Source organism: Leucoraja erinacea, chromosome 4 (genome assembly GCF_028641065.1).
Source record: "Leucoraja erinacea ecotype New England chromosome 4, Leri_hhj_1, whole genome shotgun sequence".
Classification (NCBI taxonomy): domain Eukaryota; kingdom Metazoa; phylum Chordata; class Chondrichthyes; order Rajiformes; family Rajidae; genus Leucoraja; species Leucoraja erinaceus.
The window spans coordinates 28,486,587-28,501,829 of record NC_073380.1 but is presented as its reverse complement, the minus strand read 5'-3'; the positions used below and the strand labels follow the sequence as shown (position 1 = coordinate 28,501,829).

At 38.4% G+C, this 15,243-nt stretch overlaps 1 protein-coding gene across 1 annotated transcript in view; it reads right to left on the bottom strand.

Moving 5' to 3' along the window:
* Window positions 1–4,318: 4,318 nt before the first annotated feature.
* The window catches only part of LOC129696222 (focal adhesion kinase 1-like), a 425,097-nt gene continuing 414,172 nt past the window's right edge, over window positions 4,319–15,243 (bottom strand). The window contains 3 exon segments of the mRNA XM_055633900.1: window positions 4,319–5,340; window positions 6,305–6,385; window positions 8,843–8,998. Coding sequence (XP_055489875.1) covers window positions 5,125–5,340; window positions 6,305–6,385; window positions 8,843–8,998 — 453 coding nt within the window. The 3' untranslated portion in view covers window positions 4,319–5,124.

The following is a 15,243-nucleotide window of genomic DNA, read 5'->3' as shown; positions in this document are numbered from 1 at the left end:
CACTAGAGTATAATAATCCAATTAATTGCAGTTAATTCCTACAATTAATATACTTTTACAAAATTGCATCAATTTTACCCGACCAGAAGTATGTTCTCTGATTTACACACACATGCCTCACCCCAATTTATTTACTAACACCCTAATTCTGCTGGTCACTTATCTGAATACTACATTTTATATCCTACTTCATTCCACCATTTTTACAAAAACCATTATCAGATTTTTTAAATGTTTCTTTCTCGTCATACCTCTACCTTTTCGGATTGGAGACTTCTGACCATTGGTGTGAATGAGAACATACAAGGCAAGATTAGCAAATTTGCAGATGATACAAAAGTGGGCGGTTTGGTAGATAGATGGTTGTGAATTGCAGCAGGACCTTGATTAGCCAGGTGGGCTGAGGGATGGTTGATGGAATTTAATGCAGAGAAATGTGAGGTGTTGCATTTTGGGAAGTCTAACATGGGCAGTACCTGCACGGGGCTCTGGATAGTGTTGTAGAGCAGAGAGATCTCAAAGTGCACGTGCCTGGCTCCTTGAAGGTGGAGGCGCAGGCAGATCGGGTGGTTATAACGGCTTTTGGCACATTGGCCTTCATCAGCCAGAGTATTGAGTTTAGAAGTTTGGAGCTCATGTTGCAGTCATACAAGACCGCATTTAGAATATTGTGTTCAATTCTGGGCATCGTGTTATTGGAAAGATGTTGTCAAGCTGGAAAGGGTAGAGAGAAGATTTATGAGGATGTTGCCAGGACTAGAGAATCTGGGCTATTGGCAGAGGTTGAGTAGGCTGGGACGCTATTCCTTGGAGCGCAGGAGGTTGAGGGGTGATCTTTAAGAGGTACATAAGATCATGAGAGGAATAGATCGGGAAGATGTACTCCTGCCCAGAGTAGGTGAATCAAGTACCAGAGGAGGCAGGTTTAAGGTGAAGGGGAAAAGATTTAATAGGAATCTGAGGGGTAACATTTTCACACAAAAGGGTGGTGGGTGTATGGAACAAGCTTCCAGAGGGGGTAGTTGAGGCTGGGACATGGTTGATCAGTTCATCTACCTTAGAATCGTCCTTTCTACAATTTTTTGGTCTTTTCTTTTGATGAGCCCTTGGTGGGGATGTTCACGATGGTGAGCATGGTAGCTGGAATGTACGGCATCTAAATCCACCATCACTTGTTAAGATGGCACTGAAGTCAACGTGTTGAACAGCCTTAGGTCATTACACCTCACGTTTGCCATCACAAAACAGCTATATGCTGCACCATAACAGTAAGCTCATCTCAGAAGTAATGCATTGACCACAAAGCTCTTGGGGAAAATGCACAGTGCTATGAACAGTTTCTGCTTAAATGAAGCCTGACTTTGCATTAGCTTTTTGCGCACAATCCCAGCAGCTCTGTAAAGTTAGCGATGTGCTATATTCTTCAGCAGTCGCAGTCACCAGCTTTGCTTATACAATTTTGACCCAGTGAGAAAGAATAGAGAGATGCTTGTCGGAGTTACAAGAGTGTGTGACTTGGAGAGAAACAATAGTTTTTGGAACTTCTGCAGTACATCCTGGATAACACATGGAACGTCCGATTAAATAGTTGTGATGAAGGGGTTGGTATTCATACTAGGGGATAGAATTCTAATAAAATGTCCTTTCTCCTGTAAGGTATTGTTCACTGTTGGTGTTGGAATTGCACTAATTACTAACTGGAGTGTTTTTAATCTCACAAGCTCCCTTGATTGCAACCTACATGCAGTTAAAATGTAAAAATCTTGTAAATGTGGAGTTGGTGGGCTGCCAGAGTCTTATCACTCATGTGATAATAACTCCTTTCCATCACTCTTTTCCAAGCTAGATTTTGTGGCACTTTGCTGGTCTTGGTAATGATTCGTCCCTCCTCTGGTGCCTGATCAATTGCTTTTAATGTCCTTTATAATTAAGGCTGAGGATCAATTTGGACTGATTCTCTGATCTTGTCGAGGTGCACACTGTTCATAGTTTTGAGTCTAGGGTGTGAGATACAGGTCAGATCAAAATCTACTTGCTTTACGGATAAATGGGCTATGTGGCATTAATCAGAGGTCTGCACATAGGTTTTACTATTTCACTACGTACATTAATGAATGACTGATGAGGAGACAGAGAGATATTTGCAGGTGGAGCGAGTTAGTTGGAGTCCTCCAAAGCAAAATGTTAATAAAACATGCAGAGATCATCCAAATGAAGAGCCAAAGATCTGGCAGATGGAATTAGAAATATAGAAAACAGGTGCAGGAGTACGCCATCCGGCCCTTCGAGCCAGCACCTCAATTCAATTTCATCATGGCTGATCATCTAAAATCAGTGCCCCGTTCCTGCTTTCCCCCCACATCCCTCGATTCCTTTAGCCCTAAGTGTTAACTGAGAAGCATGCGGTCATCCTTTTATATTTGATGAAGACAAGAACGTCTCCATGATGAAATTTCAGAAGCTGTGGCGGAACTAGTGGATGTATACTGTATTTCTAGTTCATCGCATCAATGAAAGCAATGACATAGGTGCAAAGTAATTCATATTTAAAGTCTTTATCTCAAAGGGAGCAAGTACAATTGCGCATGGAGCCTCTGTCAAAGCCAAGCTTGATTCCTGCAAAGTTAGGTTGCAGCGAATGCAACAGACTGATACCAGAGGTACACAAAAATGCTGGAGAAACTCAGCGGGTGCAGCAGCATCTATGGAGCGAAGGAAATAGGCGACGTTTCAGGCCAAAACCCTTCTTCAGTCTACTCCTCTTGTTACAAAGGCCAACATGCCATTCGCTTTATTCACTGCCTGCTGTACCTGCATGCTCACTTTCATTGACTGATGAATAAGGACCCCCCCAGATCCCGTTGTACTTCCCCTTTTCCCAACTTGACACCATTTAGATAGTAATCTGCCTTCCCTTTTTTGCTACCAAAGTGGATAACCTCACATTTATCCACATTAAACTGCATCTGCCATGCATCTGCCCACTCACCCAACCAACTTGTCCTGGACGAGCCATATTGAAGCAATGGCGAAGAAACCACACCAACATCTCTACTTCCTTCGATGGCTAAGGAAGTTCGGCATGTCCCCAGCAATTCTCACATCTACAGATGCTCTGTGGAAAGCATTTTATTGGGATGTAGCACAGCATGGTTTCGGAACATATCCAAGACCGTAAGAAATTGCAGAGAATTGTGAACGCAGCCCAGCCCATCAAGCAAACTAACCTCCGTTCCATAGGCTCCATCTACACTTCATGCTTCCTCAGCAAGGCCAACATCACCAAAGTACGCTTTCTTGGTGGAATCTGTGTTTAATTCGGTATCAGGGTTTATTGTGGTAAAATATCAAATTGTATTTTTTGTGTTTCCTTACGTTTAGATGATTGATGCATTAGGGTGCTTTAAGTGAAAGAAAGTAGTTGAAAGGGAGATGCCAAGAAATTACATCGCCAGGTGGAACAATTCAGATTAAGAGGGGAAATTTATTTTGGGAAATAAAATATTTCTCTGAGGTTTGAGATTTTAGCTCTCGTCAAAGACGTGTGGATCTGTAGGTTAATTGTCCTCCGTGAAATTTCCCCCACTGTGTATGGAGTGGATATGTGGGATAACATTGACCTGGTGTGAATGGATGATTGATGGTCAGCGTGGACTCAGTTTCTGTGCTGTATTTTAAAATAAAAGATTAAAAAGTGATGAGTAAAGATTAGCAAATGGAGCAGATGTACAAATTAGCCACAATGTAACAATGGCTGAATAAATGGTTTACTGTGCAGTTCTGTCTCGACATTAAATTAGGAAAAGGGACAAGGAAAGCCAATTATGTGAAGCGTAAACTGACGTCATGTACGAATCATCCCATAAAGCTTGGATTTGTTCAAAGCAGCATCATGCTATTGAAGCCAGACTTCAAAGTATATCCATGTTCCATGTAACATTTAAAATGTTGCAACAGAATTGTACAGAAGCCTTTACTTAAATTGCACAAGATAAAGAGAAACAAAGGTAAGAGAGACAAATGGTAATTTGGGACACGCAAATGTTTTTGATCTTAAGCTTTAGTTGTTGCTGGTAAGGTTGGATTTACTGGTTAAGCAAACATTAAGCGTCAACCACATTGGAACTGCACCAAACGCTGAGCAAAATCACTTCCTTGTCAATAAAAATCAGGTTGGATTTTTACGCTATTCTGGCCACTGGCGTTGATTCGAGCTCTCAGTTCACTCCCTGCTTCGGGTTGCTAGTTTGTCCCAAATACAAATTATAATTAAAGATAAAAACAGAGTGCTGGTGCAGAAAACATTACAAGCTTGAGCTTCTTGTTAACACCTTTTTAATAGGTCAAATAACTGTACAGTTCATTATATTCTTCCTGAGAATAATTTATACCCCAAAATGAAGGAGGGAGTTCCAGAGAAAAGCAATAACATATGGGAAATTAAAAATAAATGTACCATGCCTGCATACTACACTGTTCCCAACAAACTCCTAGACAAGCCAGAAACATGGTGGTTATGAACTATTTTGTTTTTAATTGTCATCATGGCTTTCATTTTAAATAATTAAAAAATGAAATTAAACAATGGTAGAAGAAATATTAATACACAACACTCGATTTTGCCACATCAACAAATGCAGCTTTATCTGTTCCAGGTTTTCTCTAAACAACTAGCATGTACTTCTGCTCAAAGGAAGGTTCAGTCTCAGCACTATTCTACATGCTAGTTTGAAACCAACACTTAAGTGTGTTTTTGAAATATAAGAGCACCTCCATTCATGAGAGATGGAGGAACAAGAAACTTTATTTTGTTACATTAAATGACTTCAGTCTGAAAATATAACATCTTTGTTCAAATCCTGGTTGATGTATTGCAGCTAAATATTGGTCTGTTTCTATTCAGTGAGAAAAGTTCCAGTCTGGAGTTTCAGTACTGTGCAGCAAGAATTCTCAGCCCTGAGGTGTCCCAGAATCCTTGATATTATAGCACATTCTTGGCTTCTATACATTGTAGATATATAAAGTTTTTTTTGGCTCTTTGTGACTCCATGCGATGGTTACAGATTTGATCACGTGATCGTTTCAAGACCCTGCCCACACTGGCCCAACGCAGATTCCAGAGAGCTAGAGGGGTCTTGGCTGACCTCCGATCATTTTCAGTCTGGCTTGGTCAATAACATCCAGCAGATTTTTGGCATCCACCGCCAATGCATGTGCAGCTGTTAACATCTGTTTCTTGTATTCATGCTGCAGAGTCGTCATCACATATTGTTGCGCTAGCTTCATTTTACCGATCAATTCTGCTAAATCAGAATTCAATAACTTTTGTGCCATCTCGATCTATAAAAGAATATAATTATTGGCTAGCACAATAAAATACATTGGAAATCTATGATCTATGATTGTCATATAGCGTAACCTATGATAGTCATATAGAGTGTTACGGCGCGGAAACGGGCCCTTTGGCCCAACATGCCCACGCCGACCAACATGCCTCATTTACACTAGTCCCACCTGTCAACGTTTGGTCCATATCCCTCTAAACCTATTCTATCTGTACCCATCTAAACGCTTCTTAAATATTGCAATAGTACCTGCCGCAACTACCTCCTCTGGCAGCTCGTTCCATGTACCCACCGCCCTTTGGCGTAAAAATGTCACCTCTCAGGTTCCTATTAAATCTTTCCCCTCTCACTTGAAACAAAGTTATAGAATTTCGTTTAGAATTCAGAGTGTGGTAATTTATCACTGTAGTAACCTGCCAATGAGCAATTGCACTAAGCTGTACTTAGATAAATTAAAAAACTCCTGCAATTACACTTTCATCATTTAATGTTAATACTGATTAACCAGTATAAAAAAAGGAACCATTGTCAATAAAAAGGTAAAAATATACATAGTCAGATACAAGAATGATCGTCCTTCAGGTGATGATTTAATAAAAATCTATGCTTGCAAGTTTATTTTCCACAGCAGTTAAAAAGAATTGTGAAAATCTTCCTAGAAAAATGGCATTCCCAATTTGTCTGGTTATTGAAACATGTCTGCCAATGACGCCAGTCAAAGTATGGGCGTTACAGTGTTTCCATTTGATATATTAGGTAAAAAAAGACACTAAGTGCTAGAGTAAATCAGCAGGTCAGGCAGCAACCCCGGAAAACAAGGACGGGTTCTTTGTATAAAGCTGAGTGCTGATGCATTATGTAAACTCACAGAAACTCACTCACAGCTTGAGTATGACTAATTAAAGAGTTACTTTGTAAATGAGAATTAATTGATCAAGTATGATTATTTATCAGCTCACCTCTCTGTGGGTGCTTGCTGGGAGAGACGGAATGATTTCATCGACTGTAGCCAATAACGTTCTTAATGCCAAACCAACCTCCTGAGAAAATATTAATCACGATCAGTGCACAGTTTATAATGTACGGATTGCTACACATCATGAACAGCAAATGTCTCCACTTAATTATGTTTCAAACTTAATGAAACTGAGCGATGCTTGGCAAAAATATTTAAACATTTGATTGATTGACTTGTTACGCACACAAACATTTTATTTAAATAAAATAGTATACAAATTCTGTTAATTGTTCATAGAAACATAGAAAATAGGTGCAGGAGTAGGCCATTCGGCCCTTCGAGCCTGCACCGCCATTCAATATGATCATGGCTGATCATCCAACTCAGTATCCCATCCCTGCCTTTTCTCCAATATAGCCAATGAACTGGCCTCAACTACCTTCTGTGGCAGATAATTCCACATTCTGAGCACTTATGTCAATTCTTCATTGTCCATGTGAGCTTGTAAGCATAAGTTAGGAGAGTTAGGGTAGTAAGCTAACCTTGCGTGAGATCTAATTTTCCCAAGGGAGACCTATGCGAGCTGCCAACATTGGGTGAGGTTAGGGTGGGGGGAGGCCCAAGGGGGGGGGGGGGGGGGGGGGGGGGGGGGGGGGGGGGGGAGAGGGCGGTGTTCCCCTTCCGATTGGTAAGGAGCTTTCGCATTTTTCAGCTTGAAATTGTGCAATCTGGTGCATACTGCAGCAAGTCTTTTAACTTACACTTGAATGCAATATTTATGCTTTAAATTGGATTAGCTATAAATAAGGTTAGGCTAAATTACATTCCTAATTACATTCCACAGTAGAGCCAGGCTCCGATCAACAGGTGCAGCACATGAATGATCTTAGTGTATTCATGTATGGACATCAGATTATAATCAAGCACTTGGCCCATGTTGATCAACCTGGGTCTCACTGCACACCTGGTACTACTCCTGACCCTGACTCCAGTTGCATACCGTCTCTCATTCCTGACCCTGAGTCCAGCCTTACACCTGGCCCCCTATTCTATCCTGTTCATAGCTGCTTACCTGCTTAGGTTCCCAGTGCTGAACACTCCCATTGTCCCAGCTTTGACTGCACACCTAGTACTATTCTAGACCTTGACTCTGGATGCACACTAGGTCTTGCTCCCAGCCCCTCTGCACTGACAATATATCTGGCCCACACATACAACCCCATATCTGACCCCCTGGACTTAACCTATTACGTTCAAGTCCACTGGTGCTTATCTAATGCGGTAATCTTTTATCAAGAAAGTTTGTCCTCATCTCAGTCCTAAATGGCCTACCCCTAAATCTTAATCTTTGTGACCCCTGGTTCTGAACTCTCCCAACATCGGAAACATTTTTCCTGCAGTTGCAGTAAGTGAAAATCTAGCAGGCACGCAGGATGCTTTCTCCAACCACCCTCATTTGAAGGCCACCATCGTCCACCGCTTCTACCCAGTGCTTGGTATCTACTTCCAGCAGCCACTGGTTGTCCACACAGCACAGAGACTCTCACGGCAGCGCCGTAATGCTTCCGACGGCCCGGGACTCTTGCACTGAGGCTGCTCCATGGCCGGAACTGCAGTGAGCGACTCGCCAGCCCCGGCTCCCCGTTCACATCTCCCCCCACCACTGCTTCTGCTTCCATCCCTCCTTCTGCCCCGGCTCTTCAACACCCGCGGCCCATGCAGTTGCTGTTAGTTTTGAAATTCTCGCTGATCACAGAAGTTGTCACGACAGAGCGTGAGAATTTGATGACATGCATGAATCTCACATTCAATGCGTGAGAGTTGGCAGCACTGACATATTTTAACACAAATTAACCCACTATTCTGGGAAGCATCATAAAACCGCCAGCTTTGATTTATAGAAATGAGAAAAGACTCAATAATTTCATGATATCATCAAAATTTTCATGAACATATTAACGATGGTATATTTAAAAAAGGTCTGAAATGCAATGCTTGGAGATTTGAAAACTACATGGCCTTTTGATCTGTAATTATAAGTAATCTCCCTGCCAAACATATACCATTATTTGGATTTATAATCTCTCTTCAGCTATGACTCTGGAAAGAATATATTGGAAAATGTCTGTAAATATAAATTAGACAGCCACAGTAGTACTGAGTAAAATACATCATATTCCTCAGCCAAATTATCTTTACTGATTCTTCCTATAATTACTTCAACCCTCTTCAAAACATTCTGATGATGTGTTTAATTCCCAGAGCGCGTTAGACAATTTTTATTTAACATTTTTAAAATATGCTTGTACTATTTTCATTTGAGTAAGTTTGCCTGCTTTATATAATTGGATTTTGCTTCATCCATGACTGGAAGTTTAATTACAGTGATTTTCATTCATCAGTCTTGCTTTGATTTGGGTCATTATCTTCTTCTCGACCAAACCATCATTCTAGTTTGTATTTTTTCCAAGAGGTAATGAATGAACCAGGATCACAAATCCAAAAATGTTCATTACATTAGATATAAAACATTACTCACTTTCACCATTGGTATGTACTCCTCTGGAGGTGCTGGTTGGATTTTGCTGGACATCTCTATCACTGCTTTCACCAAACCAGTCACATTTTCATATACTTTGTCATTGGAACGGTCCAAGTTAGCTGTGGGTGGAGGGCTTATTTCTTGTGGCTGGATCTGGATTTTAAGAATCTGTTGGTTAGCACCATGCTATTCATATTATTTTCCAAATTTAAAAAAGGAATATTAATGACTGTCAGAGAGAAATGTTACTTTAAACACACAAGTAACAAAGATGTCATAGTATATATACTAGATAATTGCCAGCTGTCAGCTGCACTTAATTTCTAAACAATGCCACACTGTTTAGTGCCCTTTGCGACATTTGTATAGATTAGTACTAAGGCTGAATGATTTGTACCAAAACTACTGCACAAGCCATCAACAGCAGATTAAAAAAAAACAAAATGTGATGCATTGTAAATAACAGCATAGTGATTTTAAGGCTGTTTATGGATTTAATTAATTATGGATAACAATGGATTTACCGTAGTTGACTATTCTCTAATGCTATTCATATACTCTCTCAGTGAGATTACTATTGATCTCCAGAATCCATTCCTCTCAAAATATCCATTCATTTGAGAAAGTGCACGTCTTTGGTTATAAATGAATGCCAAATGTTTCAAGACATGAAAATGACACCAAACATACCCAATACTATTTTCTTGTTAAAGATCTATTGCAAGTTAACTAAAATTTTGATACAGAAATCAGTTGCCATATCTTTTGATGTGGGGAAACAGAAACTGCATTGTTGAACTGAAGCAGAACATCGCTTTTAATCCTTTTCTTCCGAAATGTAATCAATGTTATAACTATTTTCTTTAATTAAAAAGTATCTCTGAAAATTGTAGAGCTATATAAGCTTAAATAATTTTCTTGTACCATCATCTTGAAACTAAATCTGAATTTAGAAACTTTAGATATATTGAGCATTTTATTTATAAAAGATTAAGCAGGATGGAAAACATTATGATCAACTAAAAAATAATTCCAAACAATATATTTTAGAAACATTTGAATAAAGCAAAAACAAAAAAAATCCCAACATTTCTCTCAAATACTCCTTTGAATTGTTTATAGCTCGTGCCATTTATGATACTCACCATTACATAAAAACTCACAAATTAGAGCTAAAAAACTCATACACATTTTTGGCAGATACAGATGCAATTAATGTAAAGTTGCAATCTTGGTATCAAATTCCTGCACCATTTTCTAATTTAAGCACAGCAGAATCAGTAGAGAGGAAACATTCTTCTGATCTCTGCCAATTGTGTGCTTCATCTCCAATCATCAAGCAGTTACCTTCAGTTATGGCAATAATGAGTTCAAATGAGTCGAAAAAACGGGGGAAAACTGCACTCTTTCACAGCTGCACCAGTTTGGTAATGACTGATGATTGTTTAATGATCTGTACAACTCTTACTGGACACATACAGAACTCTGAAGAGAGATTTGTTTGACAGCTTCATGCACAAACATATGAAATAGTATATGAAAATAAACAATCTTTCGTTGGTTACTGTAATATGCATATGGAAAGACACAACGCAGGTAAGTTAAAAAAGCACTATACCAAATAAAACAAACTTATATATGATCGCAATTTTGGCAAAAAAAGGGATGTATTTCAGTGTAGCTAGTATTTTGAGCCATCTATTCATCAATTAATTACACGTATAAGAAATGGTGAAGTAAAAGTGGTACAACTTATTAATTAGTTTAGAAATTAGCAAATGTCCAAATCAAACGTCCAAAGTTCTGCAGTGGAACAGTAACAGAGGGTGCAGCAAAGTATTCATTACCCCATGTTCACTCAGGAGTCGACTGAATCTCATACTAGTAAATCAATCTACTAACAATTCATCAAAACAAGTTCACAGAAACATTAATAAAGGTAGTTTACCTTCTCATTAATTTAAAAAACAAATGATAAAATGTTAGTCGAGAGCAACTACAATCACATTCAAATAATTACATGTGCTTGTTAGGTACATAACAAATAGTTGGTAAATTATCAAAATGAAGGTGACTAGAAAAGGGAGCAACTTTTTCCGTAAAATCAGGGCCACTAATGATCCTTCATTAAAGTGAATTTTCTATGTTTTTCTCCCATGTAATTTTTTTAAATTTATACATCAATAGTTAAATCCATTTTGCAGTGTTCGTCTTTTAGTGTAGAATAATCCTATAAAGTGAATTTTCTATGTTTTTCTCCCATGTAATTTTTTTAAATTTATACATCAATAGTTAAATTCATTTTGCAGTGTAGTATGGTCTGTGGAATGTCAAATATATTTGGGAATGATATATGTTTAAGAAAGAACTGCAGATGCTGTAAAAATTGAACGTAGAAAAAAATGCTGGAGAAACTTAGCGGGTGAGGCAGCATCTATGGAGCCTTCTTTAGACTTTCAGACTTCGGATGTTCAGAATTATATATCGTTTTGCTGCATCATATACATGTGTATACAGTGGCAAAAAATGAAAATATTATGCCTCGTACTTTTTTTTGGCTTCAACTAGTTTATTGTGGAAATTCTGGAAAAGTAAATAAGATCACGTAGATAGGGAAGTTGCTTGGCTTTGGTCTGTTTCCTCTTGCAGTATTTCAATCTGATTAATTTTCCTACATTAGCAGAGTACTAAATTTACTTAGATGTGGAGGAAATATACAAGAAATAGAATGGAGACAACAAATAATTTCTATAATACAATTTTTGTTTATAGACATGAAAAACTTCTTTACATAGACATGAAGCAAGATAGTGATGGTTCCACACAGAGTATCGGATGAGAAAGTGGCAAAGGCAAAGTTTAGACAATCACCTGAGAAATGTTTTAACAAAAGGTTTTCTATTGATCTGTGAAATTTGAAATAGAAGGGTGAATGCACAATGAATTAATACATAACGTTGTATAGCAGAACCAAATAATTGAGTGCTTACTGGTGGTTAATTTCCAAAATAAATTATAATATACTTTTTTCGTGGTTTTCCTTTTTATTTGTCCATAGCTAATCTTCTCATGTATGAGATGTACAAAACTTACGTGACCAACAATTTACCATACTAATCAAATTGTCATACCCATTTTGAACAAGGGCAGACGTTTCTCTATTTGCAATGAACACAAAGGAAAATGGAATCAAACAGATTATAGTGTGATAATCTTCTATGGATGAATCAGCAGTCATAAAGTGTTAATTCCGCTTAGAACATGACAAGTAGTAACCATAAAATTCACAAAATTTCAGCCTTGATATCATAATCCTATGAAGATGTTTTCTATTAATTTGTAACATCATTGATTCAAACTTAAAATGGAATAATTTGAAATTTTATAATTAAAAAATTCTTCTTTGGTTCTATAAAGCCATATTATAGCAGCTATAAAAAAAATTGCTAGACACCATTATACATTATTAAATAAAATAAGTAGAGCAGCACAATGACATAATGATATTGCTGCCTTACAGGTTCGACTTGGGTTCGACCCTGACTACGGGTGCTATCTGTATGGAGTTTGTACATTCTTCCTGTGATCGCGTGAGTTTTCTCTGGGTGCTCTGCTTTCCTCCCATAGTCCAAAGATGTGCAGGTTTGTAGGTTAATTGGCTTCTGTAAATTGTCCCTCGTGTGTAGGATAGAACTAGTGCACGGGGATCGCTGGTCGGAATGGGCTTTGTGGGCCAAAAGGGCAGTTTCTACGCTATGTCTCTAAACTAAACGTAAGTGTTGCCATACAACCGTTGGGAATACAATTCCTGAAAAATTGATGGAAGCAGTTTTAGTAATAATTTGCAAAATATACTGTGCATGAAGGAACTGCAGATGCTGGATTAAACCGAAGATATAGACAATAGACAAAAGGTGCAGGAGTAGGCCATTCGGCCCTTCGAGCCAGCAAGATAGACACAAAAAGCTGGAGTAACTCAGCATGACAGGCAGCATTTCTGGAGAGAAGGAATGGGTGACGTTTCGGGTCGACATCCTTCTTCAGACTGGTTAGGGATAAGAGAAACGAGAGATATAGATGTTGATGTGAAGAGATAAAGAACAATGAATGAAAGAAATGCAAACAAGTAACGATGATAAAGGAACCAGGCCATTGTAAGCTGTTTATAGGGTCTGTGTAGGAATGGGAAGGAGAATTGTCCAGAAGTCGGCAGATCAGGTAGGTTCAGGTGGACTTAGCGAAGGTGTTCCGAGAAACGATTGTCCAGCCTGCGTTTGGTCTCGCCGATGTATAAGAGTCCACATCTTGAACAACGGATACAGTAGATGAGTTTGGAGGAGGTGCAAGTGAACCTCTGCCTAAATTATAAGGATTGCCGGGGTCCCTGGACAGAGTCAAGGGAGGAGGTATAGGGACAGGTGTTGCATCTTCTGCGGTTGCAGAGGAATGTACCAGGGGAGGGAGTGGTTTGGGTGGGAAGGGATGAGTTAACCAGGGAGTTGCGGAGGGAATGATCTCTGAGGAAGGCGGAAAGGGGCAGAGATGGGAAAATGTGGCTAGTAGTGGGATCCTGTTGGAGGTGGTGGAAATTTTGGAGGATTATGTGTTGTATGCGATGGTTGATGAGGTGGAAGGTAAAGACTAGGGGGTCTCTGTTGCGATTAGGGGGTGGGGGAGCAAGGGCAGAGCTGCAGGGTACTGAGGAGACATGAGTGAGGATCCCATCTATGATGGGATTGGGGAACTCCAGTTCCATAAAGTGAGAGGACATTTCAGATATACACTTGAAATTAAGAAATTTACATGGTTCGGGAAACTGATGGATCAAGCGAACAGTTCTTTCAAAGAGACAAAATAAATTACCTGGATGAAATGGCCTCTTTCTATGCAGTATAATTCAATTCATCATTCTTAAATAAATGTTATGCGTTCAAGTCCAGAATTTTCTGTAAAGGGTGTTACTAATAAATCTATTTAAATTTGTTTAACTGATTTAAAATAAACATGTTGGTATTATACAGCCCTTTTCAAATCACCTTGAATGAATAGATGAAATCTTTAAAAGTTAGACAAAATTAAAAAAGAAAAAAAATGCATGTATTATTTGCTTACCCTCCACGGCTAGTGGTGAACACAATGTGAAGGAAGGTTAAAGAAATTTACCAATAGGGGGGAAAAAAAGGAAAACAATTATTAAAAATTCAGCAAGCAAACAAATAATGCAATGTGCAGTTAACCAAACTATGTTAAAAGCTGTGTAGAAAATGCATTCTGAAAATATCATGCATCAAACCTGTTAGAGCGCAAATTTAAAGCTTGTAAAAATCTCATTTTCAAAAGACTGTTGAACTGAAAAGATTCTTTAAAATCATGCAAATTAAATCACTTGGCAAACAAATTATAAAAGTAAATAATTTGCAGAACAGAAACATGAAAGCAGGAAAATGTTTGACGTAAATAAAGGCGAATAAAAAAAGTTGCAGCCAATGCAAACCAAAAGTTAAAACTCAAAAAAGATGCAATAGTGTGGAAACAGATGTGTACTATACAAGTCACCAAGCTTGTTTTAAACAGCATATCTAACTTCACATCAGAAATCTTTTCTTATAGTACAGCCATATGAAAGGAAAATGCTTCTTCAACACGAAAAAAAACACATTAACGACATATGGTCAAAGTTTTCTAACATTGAATTGAAAATATTATTCTATATTCCAAGTTCACGATTGAATAAATAATGAATATATATTTAATGATTTATTTGCACATTTATTCGATTTTGTAAACAAGATCGATAGTCATGATCCTAGTTAATTCACAATTTCACAATGGCTCAATGCAAGCATGAATTTTCCCTTTATTTTTTTTAATCTTTTCAGATTTTTATTGGTTAAATATCACCAACTTTTGAATACAATACTAGGATGCTGTAAATCTGAAATGAAAACAGAAAATGCTGGAAACACTGAGCAAGTTACGGTAGGCAGTATCTATGGAGAATAAAATAACAGAATCAACGTACAAGATAAATGTCCTTTTCAACCACGTAGGAATAATAGGTTTGTAACAATAGGACATTTTATATTTCAATATAGACAGGGATTGCCTTAGTGCTACAGGATTTGATGGGTTAGAATGTGTTACATATGTCTGAAGCAATATATAGATAGATCTATATAAGAATGGGCTGCACTCTATACCTTCTTTGGAAATGAGGAGGGGCAAGTGGATGATGTGCCAGTGATCAAAATTCTTCTTGTTTCAAAATAGTTACTGGTCCTCCAACTAAAGTCTAAAATTTGGGGTAAGGATCATTGTAATGGCATCAGACAGGAACTCTCAGAAGGTGAGGCTGCCTGCAGGTAAAGGGATGTCTGGCAATTGGGAGACTTTCGGAA